General features: G+C 44.0%; 1 protein-coding gene across 3 annotated transcripts in view; it reads left to right on the top strand.

Moving 5' to 3' along the window:
- Heatr4 (HEAT repeat containing 4) overlaps positions 1-17,594 on the top strand; it is a 37,782-nt gene that overhangs the window by 8,392 nt on the left and 11,796 nt on the right. For all 3 annotated transcript variants that reach the window (XM_031356648.1, XM_031356647.1, XM_031356646.1), the window contains exons 4-12: positions 962-1,102; positions 2,854-3,060; positions 4,315-4,458; positions 8,307-8,468; positions 10,554-10,714; positions 11,170-11,274; positions 15,412-15,530; positions 16,078-16,258; positions 17,356-17,425. In XM_031356648.1, the coding sequence (XP_031212508.1) occupies positions 962-1,102; positions 2,854-3,060; positions 4,315-4,458; positions 8,307-8,468; positions 10,554-10,714; positions 11,170-11,274; positions 15,412-15,530; positions 16,078-16,258; positions 17,356-17,425 (1,290 nt within the window). The remainder of the gene's footprint in view (positions 1-961; positions 1,103-2,853; positions 3,061-4,314; positions 4,459-8,306; positions 8,469-10,553; positions 10,715-11,169; positions 11,275-15,411; positions 15,531-16,077; positions 16,259-17,355; positions 17,426-17,594) is intronic.

Raw genomic sequence — 17,594 nt, 5'->3', positions numbered from 1 at the left:
CAGAAATCCACCTGCCTCTGCCTCCCAAGTGCTGGGATTAAAGACATGCACCACCACTGCCCGGCTTTGTTTTGTTTTTTTTAAGATTTATTTATTTTATGTATGTGAGTACAGTGTTGCTGTCTTCAGACACACCAGAAGAGGGCACCAGATTTCATTACAGATGGTTGTGAGCCACCATATGGTTGCTTGGATTGGAACTCTGGACCTCTGGAAGAGCAGACAGTGCTCTTAACCACTGAGCCATCTCTCCAGCCCCCTTGTAAAGCAATGTTAACAAGACTGTGTGTTCCATGCAGGAGACAAGAAAGCATCTGCAGAACTTCTGCTTAGCACACAAGAGGTCATCACGTCTGCCTGCTCCCTCCCTCCCCTCCATCTAAGCTAACTTTTCAATGCCCAGCCTTGCAGAACACAATCTATTGCAGGTTCCAAGTTGGCTTCTTTTTTCTTCTTTCCTTTCCTCTCCACTCCTCTCCTTTCTTTCTTGATAGAGCTTCGCTGTATAGCCCTGGCTCTCCTGGAAGTGACTCTATAGACTAGGCTGGCCTTGAACTCACAGAGATCTGCTTGCCTCTGTCTCTCAGTGCTGGGATCATAGGTATGCACCACCACCACCCGGCACCATGTTTCTTCATTAGTTCCATCTTGCTTCTACACTACTAAAGGCCAGGTCTCCTTAAGGAGCTTCACAAAACTATTCTAAGGGCTTCATGACTGGGTAGGGTTACCTAAATGCCCCTTCTTTGGTGTCTAGTACTACTAGAAATTAGTTTCTGCTTAACCGCCTTGAAACATTATCTTTGGCTCTTCTCAGCCTTTATGAAGTTTCTTTACAAGACTACCAGCTGTGACGTTTTTAGTCTGGGGCACGGTGGCATAGTGGGAGGCAGAGGAGCAGAAAGACTTTAACTTGGAGGCCAGCTTGGGCTACATACATCCATTGTGTTTGTCTTCACAGATGGAGTGAAGATTGTTCACCAGATTGGTGGGAGGAAAGACCAAATTGTCCTGGAAAACCTCAATCGGTATGACAAGCACCTAACTAAGGTCTTCCCTGAAAGCCCAGAGAAGTGGAGCTTCCAGCCCATTCCTGAAATGCGTAAGGAACATTATCAGAAAGCTAATGGTGGCTGTGGCAGGAGGTATGGAATTGAGGCTCTTTCTTTAAAGTCCTGGACGCCACCAGCAATGGGGTACTCCCTAACAACTAAACACACTGTAAGACGTTAACTGTAAGGTGATGAACGCCACCAGCAATGGGGCACTCCCTAACAACTAAACACACTGTAAGACGCTAACTGTAAGGTGGTGGATGCCACCAGCGATGGGGCACTCTCTAACAACTAAACAATGTTAGTATCTAACATTGTAAGATACTAACTGTAAGATGGCGGAACTTGCTACCAGTTGAAACTGATATTACTCAGGTGTATAAATACGTGGTTTAGGGTAATTACCACTAAGATTCATGCACTCGGGCAGCACAGGAAGCTCATCAGGCTCCTCACTCACCTGTGTTCTGGGCTGGTCTTACCCCTTCCACCATACACAGCTCCTTGCCTCAGACTCTAGGGCCTTGATTTTTTTTTTCTTTCTTCCTTTTTTTTGATGTGTCTCTGGGTGTGGTGATGTGTGTACCTGTACGTGTGAGTACGCAAGGGTGGGCATGTGTGTGGAGGCCTGAAGCTAATGCTAGGGGGTCCTCCTCACTTTCTCTCCACCTTACTCATTGAGCCAAGGTCTCTCAGGTGAACACAGATAGCATCGATAGTTAGTCTAGCAAACCTGATTTATTTACTTATTTATTTTGAGATCTCCTGTCTCAGTTTTTCAGGTATTTAAATTTTAGGCAGGCTGCCACACTTGCCCAGCTTTGATCTGGGTGCTGGGGATTCAAACTCTGGTCCTCACATTTGCAAAGCAAGTGCTTTACCACTGAGCCATTTCCCTGCCTTTTCTTTCTTTCTTTCTTTCTTTCTTTCTTTCTTTCTTTCTTTCTTTCTTTCTTTCTTTCCTTCTTTCTTTCTTTAAGTATATCATTCTTTATTTTGTTAGGCAAAGGTGACCAAGAAATGAGCTTCTAAAATAAAATGTACCCATCTTCTAAGAGACAGTGTCTCTAAATCTTGTGATTCTTTGCACTATTCAGATGGGCTCTCTAGGGCTGAGCATGTAGCTGAATGTCTTAATCACGATTCTGTTGTTGTGAAGAGACACCATGACCATGGCGACTCTTTGCCCCCCCACCCCACCCCCCAGACCGGGTTTCTCTGGCTGTCCTGGAACTCACTCTGTAGACCAGGCTGTCCTCAAACTCATAAACCCACCTGCCTCTGCCTCCCAAGGCGTGAGCCACCACCACCTGGCTGACCATGGCAACTCTTATGAAAGAAAGCATCTAACTGGAGGCTGGCTTACAGTTTCAGCAGCTTAGTCCACTACCATCATGGTAGGGAGCATGGCAGCAGGCATGGTGATAACATAGTAGCTGAGAGCTACATCCTGGTCTGCAGGCTGGGAGCAGGGGCTTGGGGGGGGGGGCAGGAATGGACAGATGGATAGAAAGACAGAGAAATTGGGCCTGGTTTGGGCTTTTGAAACTTCAAAGTCCACTGCCAGTGACAGAATTTCTCTAAAATGGCCACACCTACTCTTAATAGGGTCCTACCCCCCTAATACTTCTAATCCTTTCAAATAGTGCCACTCCCTGGTGACTAAGCATTCAAATATGCGAGCCTACGGGTCATTCTTATCCAAACCACCACACTGGGTATAGCACTTGCAAGCAAGTACAAGTCTCCAGGTTCCCTAGCTGGGCAGTGAGGTGAAAACCGATTCTTCATTACACAGCTTATAAATTCAAGAAAGGAGTCCAGCGTTGGACTGCACTGCCAACCCAGATCAAGGGACTTCTGCTGCAGGTAGGTGAGGAGGCCAAGTCTACTAAGACTAGGAAGAAGCAAAAGAAGCAGGTCCAACCCCTGAAGGAGGACGTGACTTGGGAGCTGGCAGTCCTGCGGAGGATGCTGCAGGAGTGGAAGACTTCCTGGGCACTCAGTAAGTGAAGGGATAGCCTGAGATAGTTGATATTTCTGAATATGTTTCCCAGTCTGGAAAACTCCAGCCCTTGCTTGTAAAATGTAAAAGGCTGGTTGCCTCCTTAGGGATCTGGATCAGAGCCTTGCACTCAGCATTATTTTCATCTACACTAGATTCTTTTTTTACATGGGGAGGAATGTGAGAGAACTTCAGTGATGCATGAGAACTTAGTATGTTGCAGGCTTTCTGATCAGAGAAACAGGACACCAGGCTCTTTTGCAGGAAACAGTTCATTATGTGCTAGCACTGTCTCTCCAGGATTTTCCTCAAAGGCAGAGTCACAGAAATCCAGGATCAGAACTTTTTATACCTTTTTTTTTTTTTTTTTTTTGGCTTATTTGTCTCCCATATACGGTGACTTACCTTCTGGATGAATGAATGCTTTAGATTACTGGGTAGTGAGACTAAAAAAAAGCTGAGTTGGAAAGGGAAGAGAAGGAAAGAGGGTTATGGGAGAGGTGAGGTGGATTCACACTATTTATGAGCACTGAGCAGGTCACATGGCTGTTCCTGGTTTTCTTCTCTTTGGCTCTTGGGGTCCCCGACCACAACCACACTGAGAAAACTTCACAGGCAGAAACCCTGTCTTACTCATGTCTGAGACATGCTGGATAAATGATCCATGACAGGAAATGCGAAAGATACAGCCCCAGCATTATATATACATGTTGTCAAAAGAAACTGCAGTTGACTGTAGAACAAACTCAGTTGTGCAAATGGGGTTATCATGGACCTATTGTCCTTCAAAGAACGTTAAGTAGAAAGCTGAATGCCTCTACTAACCGAGACCCTCATCCCTCACCCTGTTTGTTCTGAGATGGGCCACTTGCTATGTAGCTTAGACTGGTCTTGAATACATGAGCTTATGATCTTCCTGTTTCAGCCTAACTGGCACTAAGTAACTGCATGCCACCATAACCAGTCAAACACTGTCTTTTATTCCCACTTATCTTCCATGAAAAATTACTCAAGTAAGGAGCAATAGTATGTAAGATGAGACTTGGCGGGGTGGGAGGAGGGGAGCTACCCAAGAAGTGTATGAATCACCACAAAAATAACTTGCCAAGGAGTCTGTCTGTGAATTCTTTATTCTGAGCTAAAGTGTTACTTGCAATGTCCTAGGAAAAAGGATTTTGTGTTGTCTTCCTGTTTATTGTGTAACATATAACCCTAACCAGGTGGTTCTTTTTCATTTTTCTTCCTATGATATAGTTATTGAATGGCATCATGAGACAGTAGAGAACCTACTACGAGGCATACAGAGCATGTACGATGACATTAGGGTCCAGGCCATCATCACCTGTGCCACCGCTGCTTTAGAGAGGCCCCGGATTGCCACCAACCCAGAGGACTCAGGTGAGAGCCAGGACTGAGCTGCTTGGGGACATCTGAACTGAAGGAGGCCTTAAAGAAATGTAGAAACTATGGCCTAGAGTCCGCAGCACAGCGCATCGCAAGAGACAAGCCTGCGGTTCCTGGTTCTAGTTTGGTGCCCTGGTGTTGAGCTCAAGGCCTCTGGCATATTGAGCATACACTCTACTCCAAGGGCTTTCTGTAACACTCTCAGCCTTTATGTTTGCTCAGTGGCTTGCAATGAAGTTCATGTTTTCCCACCTTGAAATTTCCTTATAGTAAAAAAGACAAACCAACCTAATGGCTTGTGGACTGGTCAGATGGCTCAGTGGTTATGGCCACGGTCTGTTCTTACAGAGGTTCTGTTCCCAGCACCCACATGGCAGCTTATATGTACTCCTGTTCCATGGGAGCTGATGTCCTCTTCTGGCCTCCCTTGGTACCAGGCACACATGGGCTACATGTACATACATTCAAACAAAATACTCATACAGAAAAAAATGAGGATGGAGGATGTAACTCAGTCATAGAATGCCAGCCTGGCATGCACAAAGCCCTAGGTTTAAGCCTCAGCAAAGAAAAGTAGGAAGGGAAAAGGGGAAAAAAATACATAAATGAATTTGATATATTTTAATCTTAAAAAATGAATTAAGAATCTTTCCATTTTTGCAGAGTTTGTAATCTTTTAGGGAAAATAATGTTGACATCATTTCTCCTTATTAGCAATAACAGGTAAGAAAACCTCCCCTCTCCTACAGTCAAAATTACAACTTACTAAAGATGATTCCACAATACAGGCTCCTGGTGATGAAATGTTAGAAACCCATCCACTCCGCATCAAATGTGCCTTCAGAATCATTAGCCTGAAACCTGTGCCAACTTGCTCCTTCTGAGCTGAGACATCCCAAGCTCACTCTATCCTCGCCTGTGATTGTATAGTGACTGCCTGCTTACACTTCTGCTATACCTATAGTGAGGGGCTGGGACTGGCTGGACCTCTTTCAACTTGTCAGGCTTTCAAAGGTTCCTCCGCTTTCTTCCTGTTTATTGACTTACAGACATGGGCATTCCCCAGATGTCTGATGGCCAGCCCTAAGGCACACGTGGCAGGAACACTCAACAAGCAAGCACTCTGCCGACTCAGCGACATCTTCCAGGTTTTCAAGTTTGCAGCTCCCTCTACTGGAAAAGTTTGTCCTCACCTGACAACCCTTAGAACTACAGCAGAGACACCACTTCCTCTGAGAAGCTTGCTATAAGTTTCTACACATATTTTGTTGTTATTTTTTTTCTTGTTTCGTTGGGTAATGGCTATTATTATAATCTCCTACCCACAGCTGTATACAGTCGGTGGCACTTGGCAGGGATATGTTCTGAGAGATGTGTCACCATACAGTTTCATCATTGTGCAGACACAGGGAGAAGTATTTACATGAAACAGCTGCAGTGTAACTAGGAGACACATCTTATGGGGCTGCTGTGGTATATGTGATCTGTCGTAGACTGAGACATCATATCCAGACATGACTGGACATACAAGAACACCTTTGTCCTCAGAATTGTAGTCCCTTTCACAGGTCCTGCACATGTATGTTTCAATTTTATCACTTACTCAAAGAAAATTAGTTTTCTTAAGTACTCAATAGACTTTTTTTTTAAAAAAAAAAATTATTGCTGGGCAGTGGTGGCACATGCCTTTAATCCCAGCAATTGGGAGGCAGAGGCAGGCAGATTTGTGAGTTCCAGGACAGCCTGGTCTACAGAGTGAGTTCCAGGACAGCCAAACCCTGTCTCGAAAAATCAATGTGTATATATACATATATATATATATATATATGTATATATACACATACACACATATACATACACACATGCGCGCGCACTGTAGCTGTACAGATGGTTGTGAGCCATCATGTGGTTGCTTGGAATTGAACTTAGGACCTCTGCTCACTCTATCCCCACTCACTCCGGCCCAAGGATTTATTTATTGTTATATGTAAGTACACTGTAGCTATCTTCAGACATACCAGAAGAGGGCATCAGATCTCATTATAGATGGTTATGCGTCACCACATGGTTGCTGGGATTTGAACTCAGGATCTTCAGAAGAGCAGTAAGTGCTCTCAACTGCTGAGCCATTTCTCCAGCCCCCTCAATAGACTTCTATTTGATCAGTAGAAATGCACATATTCCTGTCTACATTCCTTGATTGACTATCCCTCTTCTAAAATACTTGTGACAAGAAAAAAATGGACTATTTCCAGATTTAGAGTATTTTAATATACATGAATTATCTCAGAGATGAGACTTAGGTCTAAATGTGAAAGCTATTTGTATTTCACATTATATATATATATATATATATATATATATATATATATATATCCTAAAGGTAATTTCATACAATTCTTAAACTGTGTCTCCATTTTTATTGAACCTGTCACATGAGGATAGGTGTGGTGATTCCACCTGTGGGGATCCGGGGGGGTCGTGTCTGTATTTGGAATATTTCAGATTTTGGATTTGGAGATCAAGGGGTCTATAACCTAAGCAAAAAAGACAGATGGACTGAGTGTGGATGTATATGCCTAGAATACTAGCCCTTGGGAGGGAGAGGCAGCAAGATCAGGAGTTAGCTTGGGCTTTGGAGACCCTCAAAAACAACCCAAAATGAAAGTACAAAACCACTCGCAGCTCTGCTGTCTCTTGGGAAGGTGCTGTGGGCAAAGAGGTGACAACCCTTTCTCCTTGAGCTTAAGAATTTAAACTTCAGATAAGTGCCCGTCTGTTCTCTAAGCTTCTGTTGTTTTCACTGATAGTGCTGGCGACTTCATCCAGCACGCTGTGCCTTCAAAGCGAGTGCTCTACACCTCAGCTAAAATGCTTTCCTATGTTTATAGGCAAAATTTCCTTATGATTAAAACAAGCCCCAACTGATAAATCATACCACAACTGGACAAAACTATAAATGAAAGTTAAAATACCTGACCAATACTATTCTCTGGGCCTCGCCAGATGCCCTATTACATGCGTGCCCTCCATGACCCTAACTCTTACCAGTAAAGTCTCTAAAGAGCTATCATACTCATGGAGCATAAATTTATCCACAGTTAATGCTAGGGGATTCTCCACAGATTCATGGACCTCAGACAGGCCTGGAGAGATGGCTCAGTGGTTAAGGCCACTGGCTGTTCTTCCAGAGGACCTAGGCTTGATTCCCAGCACCCAAATGGCAGAGGATCCAAAGCTCTTTCTGGAGCCTACAAGCACTGCATGTATGTGGTGTGCAGATATACATGCAGGCAAAACACCTAAAATAAAAGTTAAAAAAAATCCAAATTAAGAAAAAAAATAAAAATAAAAAGGCCCCAGATGAAAGGAATGCCTGGCATTGCTGCCCTGAAAAGACTGAGCTCCTCTCATCCTCCTCAGTACAATGCTCATGGCAAGAATCATTGTTTACAGTTAGAGCTAAAAGACCCCCTATTGGAATCTACTAGTGATATCTACTTGGGCTCACACCCAACCAGAGTTGAAATACTGAATTAAACAATGTGAAATGGCAAAGCATAACTATAACTGCTATGATGGAGTAAATGCGTTGGTTTTGTTATTAAGATTAATGGCAGAGGTTACTATAACTAGCTGGAAATATGTTTTGGCTTCAGTACTAGAGATCAGATGCTAAAGGACTGAAAACTAGTGTATTGGCACCAGTGTCCTTTGGGCATAAGGACACTGGAGGCAACCATCTGACCCATGATTTAGTAAGCCATAGATTTAAGGTTGACCTTGGTAAGGAAGCTGTCTGAGAGAAAAACAAAGGACTAGTGCCATCTTTTTGATTGCAGAACCAATCATTGTGGATTTGCCAGAGGTCCTTCTGCCTGTTCTAGAGGATGCGCTGTCTGACCGAAATCCCAATGTGAGGATGGCAGCGGCAGTATGCCAGTATTCCATACAGTCACATAATCCTATTGCCCGGGACATCATGCAGACAGCCCTCAGAAAGGGTGAGTAACTGCCACCTGTGACCTGGGATGTGGAACAGAGGTTACCGCACTGTCAGCTCTCTGTCTTCTCCTTTTCACTGGAATGCTGGGATGTCTGCTATTTGGCCCTTGAGTCTCTGTTAGGCACATGGAGATATTAGTTCTTCCTAGGTGCTTCCACAAAGCTGAGGCCATGAACGGGTACCTGGTGTAAGCTTTCACAGATGCAGTCTATAAACCACGTTCTAAAATGGATGAAACCGGAGATAGTATCTTAACTAAAATAAGCTACAACTGAGAGACAACAAACCCCCCACCCCGTTTCTATGTGGAAACTATAATTAGAAGATCAACCTGGACATGAAGAATGATTACTAGAGGTTAGTGGTGGGAGGCAGAAAGTGGATAAAGGCAGTGGGGTCGATACAATGCTTCACGCATGCAGTGAAATAGCCCCCCTCTCTGGGCAGTGGTGGCGCACGCCTTTAATCCCAGCACTTGGGAGGCAGAGGCAGGTGGATTTCTGAGTTCGAGGCCAGCCTGGTCTACAGAGTGAGTTCCAGGACAGCCAGGGCTACACAGAGAAACCCTGTCTTAAAAAAAAAAAAAATTAGCCCCCAACCCTGTTAATAATACAGTTAGTGCATAACTAGCCAATGATTTTAGGCCTAGACGTCTAACCCAATGGTAGTATGATTGCCCAACACATTATGACCCTTAATTGGATCCCTAGTACCAAGAAAAACAAATACAACATCCAATGGCCTCCTATTTTACTGAAGATGACATAACAATAGCTAAGTACATTTTGTTTGTTTTGGGTTTTTTGGGTTTTGTTGTTTGTTTTTGAGACAGGGTTTCACTGCACAGCCCTGGCTGTCCTGGAACTCACTCTGTAGACCAGGCTGGCCTGGAACTCAGAAATCCACCTGCCTCTGCCTCCCAAGTACTGGGATTAAAGGCGGAAGCTAAGTATATTTTGTAAGGTTTTGCTTTTAAATCACCCCTTCACATCATGCTTCAGGTTTCTGCACGGTGAACCCAGGCATCGTCACGCTGGAGTTAACAGAGCTGTCAGGTGAGAGGCCACTGACCTCTCTGGATGAGCTATTCCTTGACTTAGCATGAGAAAATGTTGACTAGTCGGGCCTTCGATATATAAACAATCCACTGCCTAATTCATCTGTTTTAGGAACTTCCTCCTGGCTCCCTATGGTCTTCCCAATCTTCATGGAAAGTATCAGCTGCATTTCTTAGCTAGATCAGAAGTGTGACCTAAGAAGAGCTTTAAAAAAAAAATTATCTATTATAGCTCTCTCCAGCCCTACTCATTCCAAAGATTTATTGATTGATTGACTGATTGATTGATTGATTGGCTGATTTTATGTGAGTACACTGTAGCTTTCTTCAGACACACCAGAAGAGGGTATCAGATCTCATTACAGATGTTTGTGAGCCACCATGTAGTTGCTGGGATTTGAACTCAGGACCTTCGGGAGAGCAGTCAGTGCTCTTAACCACTGAGCCATCTCTCCAGCCCCCAAGAAGAGCTTTTATTCTTTTAGCCTGCACTTGAAAGGTAGAAGCAGGGGTATCAGAAGTCAAGGTCAGAGCCATGAGGTTGCACAGCCCTTTCATCCCAGCACTTAGGAGGCAGAGGTAGGTGGATCTCTTGTGAGTTCAAGGCCAACCTGGTCTACAGAGTGAGTTCCAGGATGGTCAGGGCTACACAGATAAACCATATCTTACAAATAAAAAATAAATTAAAATAAAATTTAAAAACAAAACAAGTCAAGGACAGACTGGGGCTCTAGCTTGGTGTCCCCAGTACTGCCCCCCACAGTGCCCCCCACAAAGGTTCAAGGTCATCTTCTGTCACACAGTGGGTTTAAGGCTAGCCTGGATCAAAGGAAATCCTGTCTCAAAAAAAAATTTTTTTTATTGTGTTTTTGTTTTTAAACCTTAAAATAGTCCACATGGTTGAACTATGGGAGCGGATTTTCAGACCCAAAGAGATAATGGGAGGTGAGACATCAGGCAGACAACATTCAAAGGTGGTGCTCTGTGGGAGAAAACATCATTCTGAACCCACACCGTCATTTTCAGGTAACAGTGTGGACAGCTGGGCTGCAGCTCAGTGCTTGGCTCTGGAAGGCATTGCCACCTACCCAGTGGTTAAGAGGATCCTCTACCAGCTTTTCCACAAGAATAATCAGGCCACTGAGGAACAGGCTTGTATACTCCTGAACCATCTTCGTGTAAATACGGTATGTGGCAACCACAGAGAGAAGGAAATGAGGTCTCGGGGAGCAAGGAAAGAATGCAGGTGGCTGAGGAGGGTGGTAAGCACAGGGCAGGTGCACTGAGTCTGTGTGAAAGTGGACATGGAGGTGTGAGAGGCTAACTCAGAAGTTTCTAATAGGAAAGAGGTTGAGTCCTGCCGTGCCGATCTGCTTGTCTCAGGTTTATCACGGAGGATCGCAAAACTGCGTTTATTACTCTGGGTAGAAACACAGACCAAGGCAGAAACAGACCATCCCGGGGACTGAAAGCACGAAGATTTCAGTTCTCTTATTAGCTGACTCTGTCTCTTAAAAGGGATGGTATCTCATGAGCTTGGGCATCTACTCTGCTGGATGCCACATCAGGATATAATTTCTTCAAGATCCTACTATCTTTAAGAGTGAGTGAGACTACTCATGCAACTCTTCCGTCTCCTCAGACCCTGATCCACACGATGCTTGCTGTGGAACTGAACAGCAGGCAATGGAAGGACCGCATCGTGGCGTGCCGCGCTTTCTCTCAGATCAGTGGGGAAGTCTGCATAGTAAGTCTCCTGTCTTTGCTTCCACAAACCTTGGCAGGGCTGGCCTGGAGTCTTCCTACTTTTTGCTTCTATCTGGCATCTCACTGCTTCCTCTTATTCATAACTGGGATTATCGTTCAGTATTATGTACCTCTCTGACTTTAAGTAGTGTTTCTTGTTGGGGCTGGTAATCCACAAGCTGTGACACAGACATTATCTAATAGACACACAAACCAAGGGAAAAGAGCTTAGAAACTTTATAGTAATTTGACCCTGCCCCAGTATCAGTAAACATTATAAAAGTATCAATGATGCATTCCCCCCTCACCCTACACCGAAAATTGGTCCTTGATTACTTTGAGAAGCAGACTGAAAAGACCCAACAATTCAACTAAACAAGTGCCTGTGTTGGTTCTCTGAACATTTAGCACATACATACAAAAACATGGACCTTTCTTCAAAAAACAATGGCACTGCAATTTGAGCAACAAGACTAACAATACATATGACGTGATGTCACCCTGTGGATCCTAGGATTGAAGGAGATACCAAAGGCCTTCCTGGAATTCCAGGGGACTCCAGGTAGTACAAACAAAGCACTTTGTATTTTTATTATTAAAGCAAGCAAAACATGAGGTAATGTTCACAGTTAGCTTAAGCAAACACAAGTACAGTGAGGGTGGACACCAGTGTTGTTTGCCATCTTTGACCATGCGAAAAGAGCCAATATTCCTCCAACGCCTTTGCTTTTCCCACAGAGAAATGTGGACGTGCTAGGCATCCCTTCCTGTCCTGGCTTTCACGTGCATTCACCTATCATAGTTTATGCACCTCTTTCCAGAAGCCATCTTATGGAGAGAACATTGTGCAGCCACAGTTCACAGCTTTCTTATCTGGACTCTCATGCCTTGAGAGCAGAGTGAATATATGATGCTCTCTTGAAACTCTCAAGAGCCAGTGTGTATTGAACGTAAGTGGCTGAACAACGTGAAGGTGTGGAACTTGGCTACAGTTGAAGGAATTTTGAGCAAGTGGAACCTGACACTCTTTCACTATTCCATTCTAATCACTAGCTGTTGGGAGTGGAACCGGTCCCTTCCTCTTTTGTGCTATACACATACACATGTATACGTATAATATGGATGGATATATGTGTTCTATATGGATATATACACATACATGTTCAGCTGAAATTATATATATGGGAGAGGAATTAGAAAATGAAAGGCATTTTCTTCCCTCACAATTCTCATGGTAAGACTACAGAGAAAACAGTTTTCTTACAAAGCATCATTGAAGAGCTAGAAAGGTCTTAATAATGAAAAGCATTCACTGTTCCTTAAAGACGAGGATTTGTATCACAGCACCCACATCCAACTGAGGTGTAGTATCACATATGGCAAAAAACATGAGCTTCAGTTTTAGCAAGAGACCCTGCAGTGGAAAAAGGCAGAGGGTGGCAGAGCAGGAGGGAGAAAGCCGCCTTTTAGCCTCTCTGCATGTATGCATGTATACTTTCCTTTAGCCTCTCTGCATGTATGCATGTATACATGTATCCCTTCCTCATGTGCACACATGCTGTGCACCTCACATACTTATATGCACAACACTTAAATGAGTCTATAGGAATATTTAATTTCTCCATTCAATAGAATGAGATAAAACCTGGGTAATCAAAGATGGCTTTATGAGGACATTCCTATGGATCTGCTTTCATCTGAGTCCTGATATCTGGGATGAAAGGAATTATTTGCAAAGAAATATCTCTTTTACTCCTTCAAGGGTGTACCCCATTCTGCCTTGAGCTGGGCAAAGCTAAGAAAATCTCTTCTGTCTTTGGGTTGTTGATGTAATCCCTGGACACTGACTGCCTTCAATAGAGTTTACAGAGCCTCTAGATCACCTTACTTTTGGGTTTAGCCTAGAGCCTAATATTTTGTTCTGAGTTCGGGATTATGATACATTCACATTTTGGAGAGGACTCATACAGCAGTGAAAGCCCAGGATTCTGCTGTCTGGGGACTGTGCAAGGGCTAGATTATAAATGGACTACGCCTACCCTTCAACAGAAAAGGAAGGACTTACTTTCTCTTGCATCATTCTAGGGTTACTTAAGAGGGATCAGAGGATGGAGCATTTGGATTCCTCAAATGCACATGTACACATACACACATACACACACACACACATTCACAATCTACACCCACATACACACAAGCACAGACACAAACAAATGTTCAGCTCTTCTGGCACTGTTTCTTGACCTTTTGAGTGGAATTGTTTCTCATCTTTAAATTATAAGGTGCTCATGAAGGAGACGGAGAAGAAAGACTATGCTGTGTAAATGCCACCACAGAAGGCTTGCTGAACTATGTGTGGTTTCACTGTAGACTCCATGGATAATTGTGTGTCTGATACTGGGGCTTCCTTCCTGAGGGCTCATGGGGCATGCCGTGTTAGAGGAATAATAGTGTTCTGTTCTCCCAGGGACATCTCTCCATCTTACTGAAACTAAGACTGTGGTAGGGAGACTACCACAGAACACAAGGACACAGCATGGGGGAAAGGGTTATCGAGTGAAGAGTGTTCTTCAAAGTATTTTGGTTCAATTCCAAATACCAAAACACTACTGTTCCAGGCAGCATACCCTCTCTTGTACTAGGTACACAATGTGTGTTGCAATGCTCCCATGCGTGTGGTACACAGACACACACAGAGGCAAAACATTCATACACATAAAACTCAAAAAATACTAAAAAGAGCACATAGCTCTGAACTGGTTCCTAATGGTTGTAGTAGACTTCTAAATACATCTCCTGAGACAAGTTTTACATCCTGGATCTGGGTCACCTTCATTCATCCCATCGTGGCACAGGGAAAACATTTTCCCGTTCATATTTCTGTCTGGCGTTCACACCACTCTCGCCTGCAGAGGCTTTGATTTTGTCATGGAGGTCATGTCCTGCTACCTCCTGATGTTCAATTGTTTGAATTTCATCTTTTCTTCTCTCTGTTGCTTTTTTAAAGGGGTGGTTGGGTGTAATTCATAATCACCCTTTTGAATTAGAAATGCTGATTTGACCCAGCAGGGAATGTCACAGTAGTGATATTTGACAAACAAGATGACCATAAAGTATCACCTGGATAAAATTACTCAGCTATAGCACTGTCTCCAGGACACCCCCAAGCTCTGTGTGCAGACAAGCGGTCCTGATATATGAGCATCTCCTGGCCATTTTGTTTACAATAACTAGGAAAGAAAAAAATGAGCCCTTATTTGAGTGTGTTCATCTCTTTATGACACTGGGTACCATCAATCAGTGCATACAGGAACAGGCTATTCCATGCAGATGTGGGCGCCCTCCATTCTTTAACCCTCACTTTGTATTAAAGAAAGCGCCCAATCTGGCCATTCAGCATAACCTGAAGAGGTCTGAGAACAAGCTAATCTTTCTTGAGTGCTCTCGTTCTCTGCTGAGGCCCTAGCTGTGGACAAGGTATAGGTGGTGAGGACGTCATGATAAACTGCAGGAGTTCATTCACTCAGTAAGCAAGCAATTTCTGACCACATCCCCTCTACACTGGTAGGGCACTGTAGGGGTTTCCTATGCTTACTTACACAGGGCAAAGGAGACTTGACTGAAGAGATGCCTTTTGAGCTAAGTCCTAAAGGAAAATATTTGGTACCAGATGGAGGTAGAGCAAGATGTTTGGGGCTGGGAAACTAGTTTACACATAGTTACGCCATCATCAACCACAATTGTAGTAATGTTTCCCTTTCCCTATAGGAGAGAAGTGACTAACTGCCCTGGTTTGTGCAGGACATGGACTTTTTACCAAAACCAGGAAAGTCTCAGGCAATCTGGAGTGAAGAAGTTACTCTATTATATAACACTTTCAAATTTCAAGTCTCTTACACTCATTCTTTTGGCTCTAACATGATACAAGAGTTTAAGAGACAAGTTTGGGAAACAGACCTGGATTTGAGACCAGTTATAAGCACTTACCAGACTATGCTTGGGCAAGTTAATCAAAGCCTGTCCCATATCGTCTGTAAACAGAGATACTGTATGCCCAACTGGATTGTGACTAAAGGACAGGGAAAATAACCTGGTATCAAATACAAAACTGATAGCCAACTATCATGCCTATTTCTAGGATATGAAACAGAAAATAATCCAGCTGATGTGGAATGACTGGAACAAGGAAGTAAGGCAGGCGGCTGCCAAGGCCCTGGGGCAAATGAACCTTGGCAAAGAGATACATGACATGATCAGGTAGGACTCAGTCACTGTAAGCTTAGAAACTCTTCCTCTCACAGAAGTGCCTGGGTGATCTAGGATCCAGCCTGCATCTGTTGAGCTCCCTATATGATCAGCTCCGTTCAGGTCCCACTGCAAAAAGTACTAACCTAAAACAGCACATAAACGGTAGCTGCTGTAGAAAAATGAATTATCAGTGTGGGCTAGTTCCATGGAAATGCAGTCACTCCAGGCTGGGAGATAACTGCCAAAATGAGCACTTTTTTTCTTTTAAGAGAGGCTGGACAGCGAAGGTGACTGTTAGAGGTGGTGCAAGGTGGCACTCTTTTTTTTATTTGGTTGTTCAATATACCTGAATGTCTACCATATGTTAGGTAATAGGGTTCAAGAAAATCAAGACATCTGAGGTCTGAGCCCAGTGAACCACTGATGGCTATAAACTAGGAAAGGGTATGGCTACGGACCCGGGCCCACAAAGCTAGAATTCTATCCTGAGGGCACGGTGGAAGGGAACAAGGCACAGAAAAGCTGAAGGGAAGCAGAAGTCACCTGTGTTTTACAGAATTAAGCTGTGTCAAGGAAATTCCCAGGAGCGGATTAAGGCCCTCTCCCTGATCCGTGTGCTCAAACTCATGACGGCCAAGCTTCTCCCAAGCTTCCTGACCTGCTTCTCTGATGAGTTCACAGGAATTCGCCAGGCAGCTTGTTTGGCCGCCGGTGCCTTGCAGATCCGTGACCAGATGGTAAGTCAAGGAAGCGTGCTGTCACCTTCCCTGATAGACCTCAAGAGCTTCCCTGTCTCTGCTGTGCCTGCCTGGTACACTCACGGCTCTGTGAGAAGTGTGAGGAGCAATCAGCCACATCATCAGCAAGGAGCATTGAGCTCGTAAGGAGCTTGAACTTCAAGCCATAGCATGTTATGTTCTCAACTTTGTTCTCTTCTCAGTTAACCAGCCTCTACTAACTGGCTGCTGAGGGGTTTTAGGGTTAATCCCAATGGATGGAATTTATACTCACTATCGGGGAGAAACTGAACACAGGTATTCAAAAGTCTAAGTGGGAGCTGGAGAGATGGCTCAGTGGTTAAGAACACTGACTGCTCTTCCAGAGGTTCCGAGGTCAATTCCCAGCAACCACATGGTGGCTCACAACCATCTGTAATGGGATCTGATGCCCTCTTCTGGTGTGTTTGAGGACAGCTGCAATGTACACACATACATAAAATAATAAATCATTTAAAAAGGAGAAGTCTAAGCAAAGCGTGGGTAATACTTGCACTTGGAGATAAGGCAAGAGGCAGGAGGTTCAAGAATTTGAGGTGAGAGGCTGAAGAAATGGCTCAGTAATTAAGAGCACTGGTTGATTTTCCAGAGGACTAGGTTTGTTTCCTAGTACCTACATGGCAGCTCACAACCATATCTAACTAGTTCCAAGGGATCCTATGCCACTTTCTGGCCTCTGGGAGCATAGACGGACATACAGGAAAAACACCCATACACATTAGAAAACATCTGAGGTGAACCTAAACTATAAGCTACATAGTGATGGTCTCAAAAACAAGAATGGGAAGGAGGTATGGAGGGGGAGTCTGGGACTAGTGGTATAGTTTAGTGGTAGAGCATATAGTTAGTGTATGTATGGCTATAGAGCTGAGAAAAAAAACACACAATAAGTAGGTAATCCAGCTAGTTACTATACAGGCCGATCCTTGAGGCTGTAGCTCATGTGTTACTAGAATTGATAGGTGATGGTTAAAGCATCCATAGAAATGAGTGAGTCCCTGTTTCTGGCCTACTCTTACTCTGGTTCTCCCACTCACCTTGCCCTTTGTCTACTGCAGGTGTTTGAACGCCTCCTGAATCTGATGCACACAGATCCTTACTGGAAAATCAAGGCCTTTGCCATTCGAGGTATTTCAGAAATAGTAGCTCCAAGCCCTAGACTTGAAGTACTTTCTCCATGCTAACACAGACCACCTCAGAAACTCTAACAGACCAGCTAGAGTACAGTGGAAGGGATTATCTTAGCTTCTCACAAGTCTCTGGGCTAAGAAAGAAAAGAGTTTCTTTTAAAATTTGA

Source organism: Mastomys coucha, unplaced genomic scaffold, assembly GCF_008632895.1.
Source record: "Mastomys coucha isolate ucsf_1 unplaced genomic scaffold, UCSF_Mcou_1 pScaffold6, whole genome shotgun sequence".
In the NCBI taxonomy this organism is placed as follows: domain Eukaryota; kingdom Metazoa; phylum Chordata; class Mammalia; order Rodentia; family Muridae; genus Mastomys; species Mastomys coucha.
Note: the sequence above shows the minus strand (reverse complement) of the source record. Positions and strands in the feature narration are given on the sequence as shown.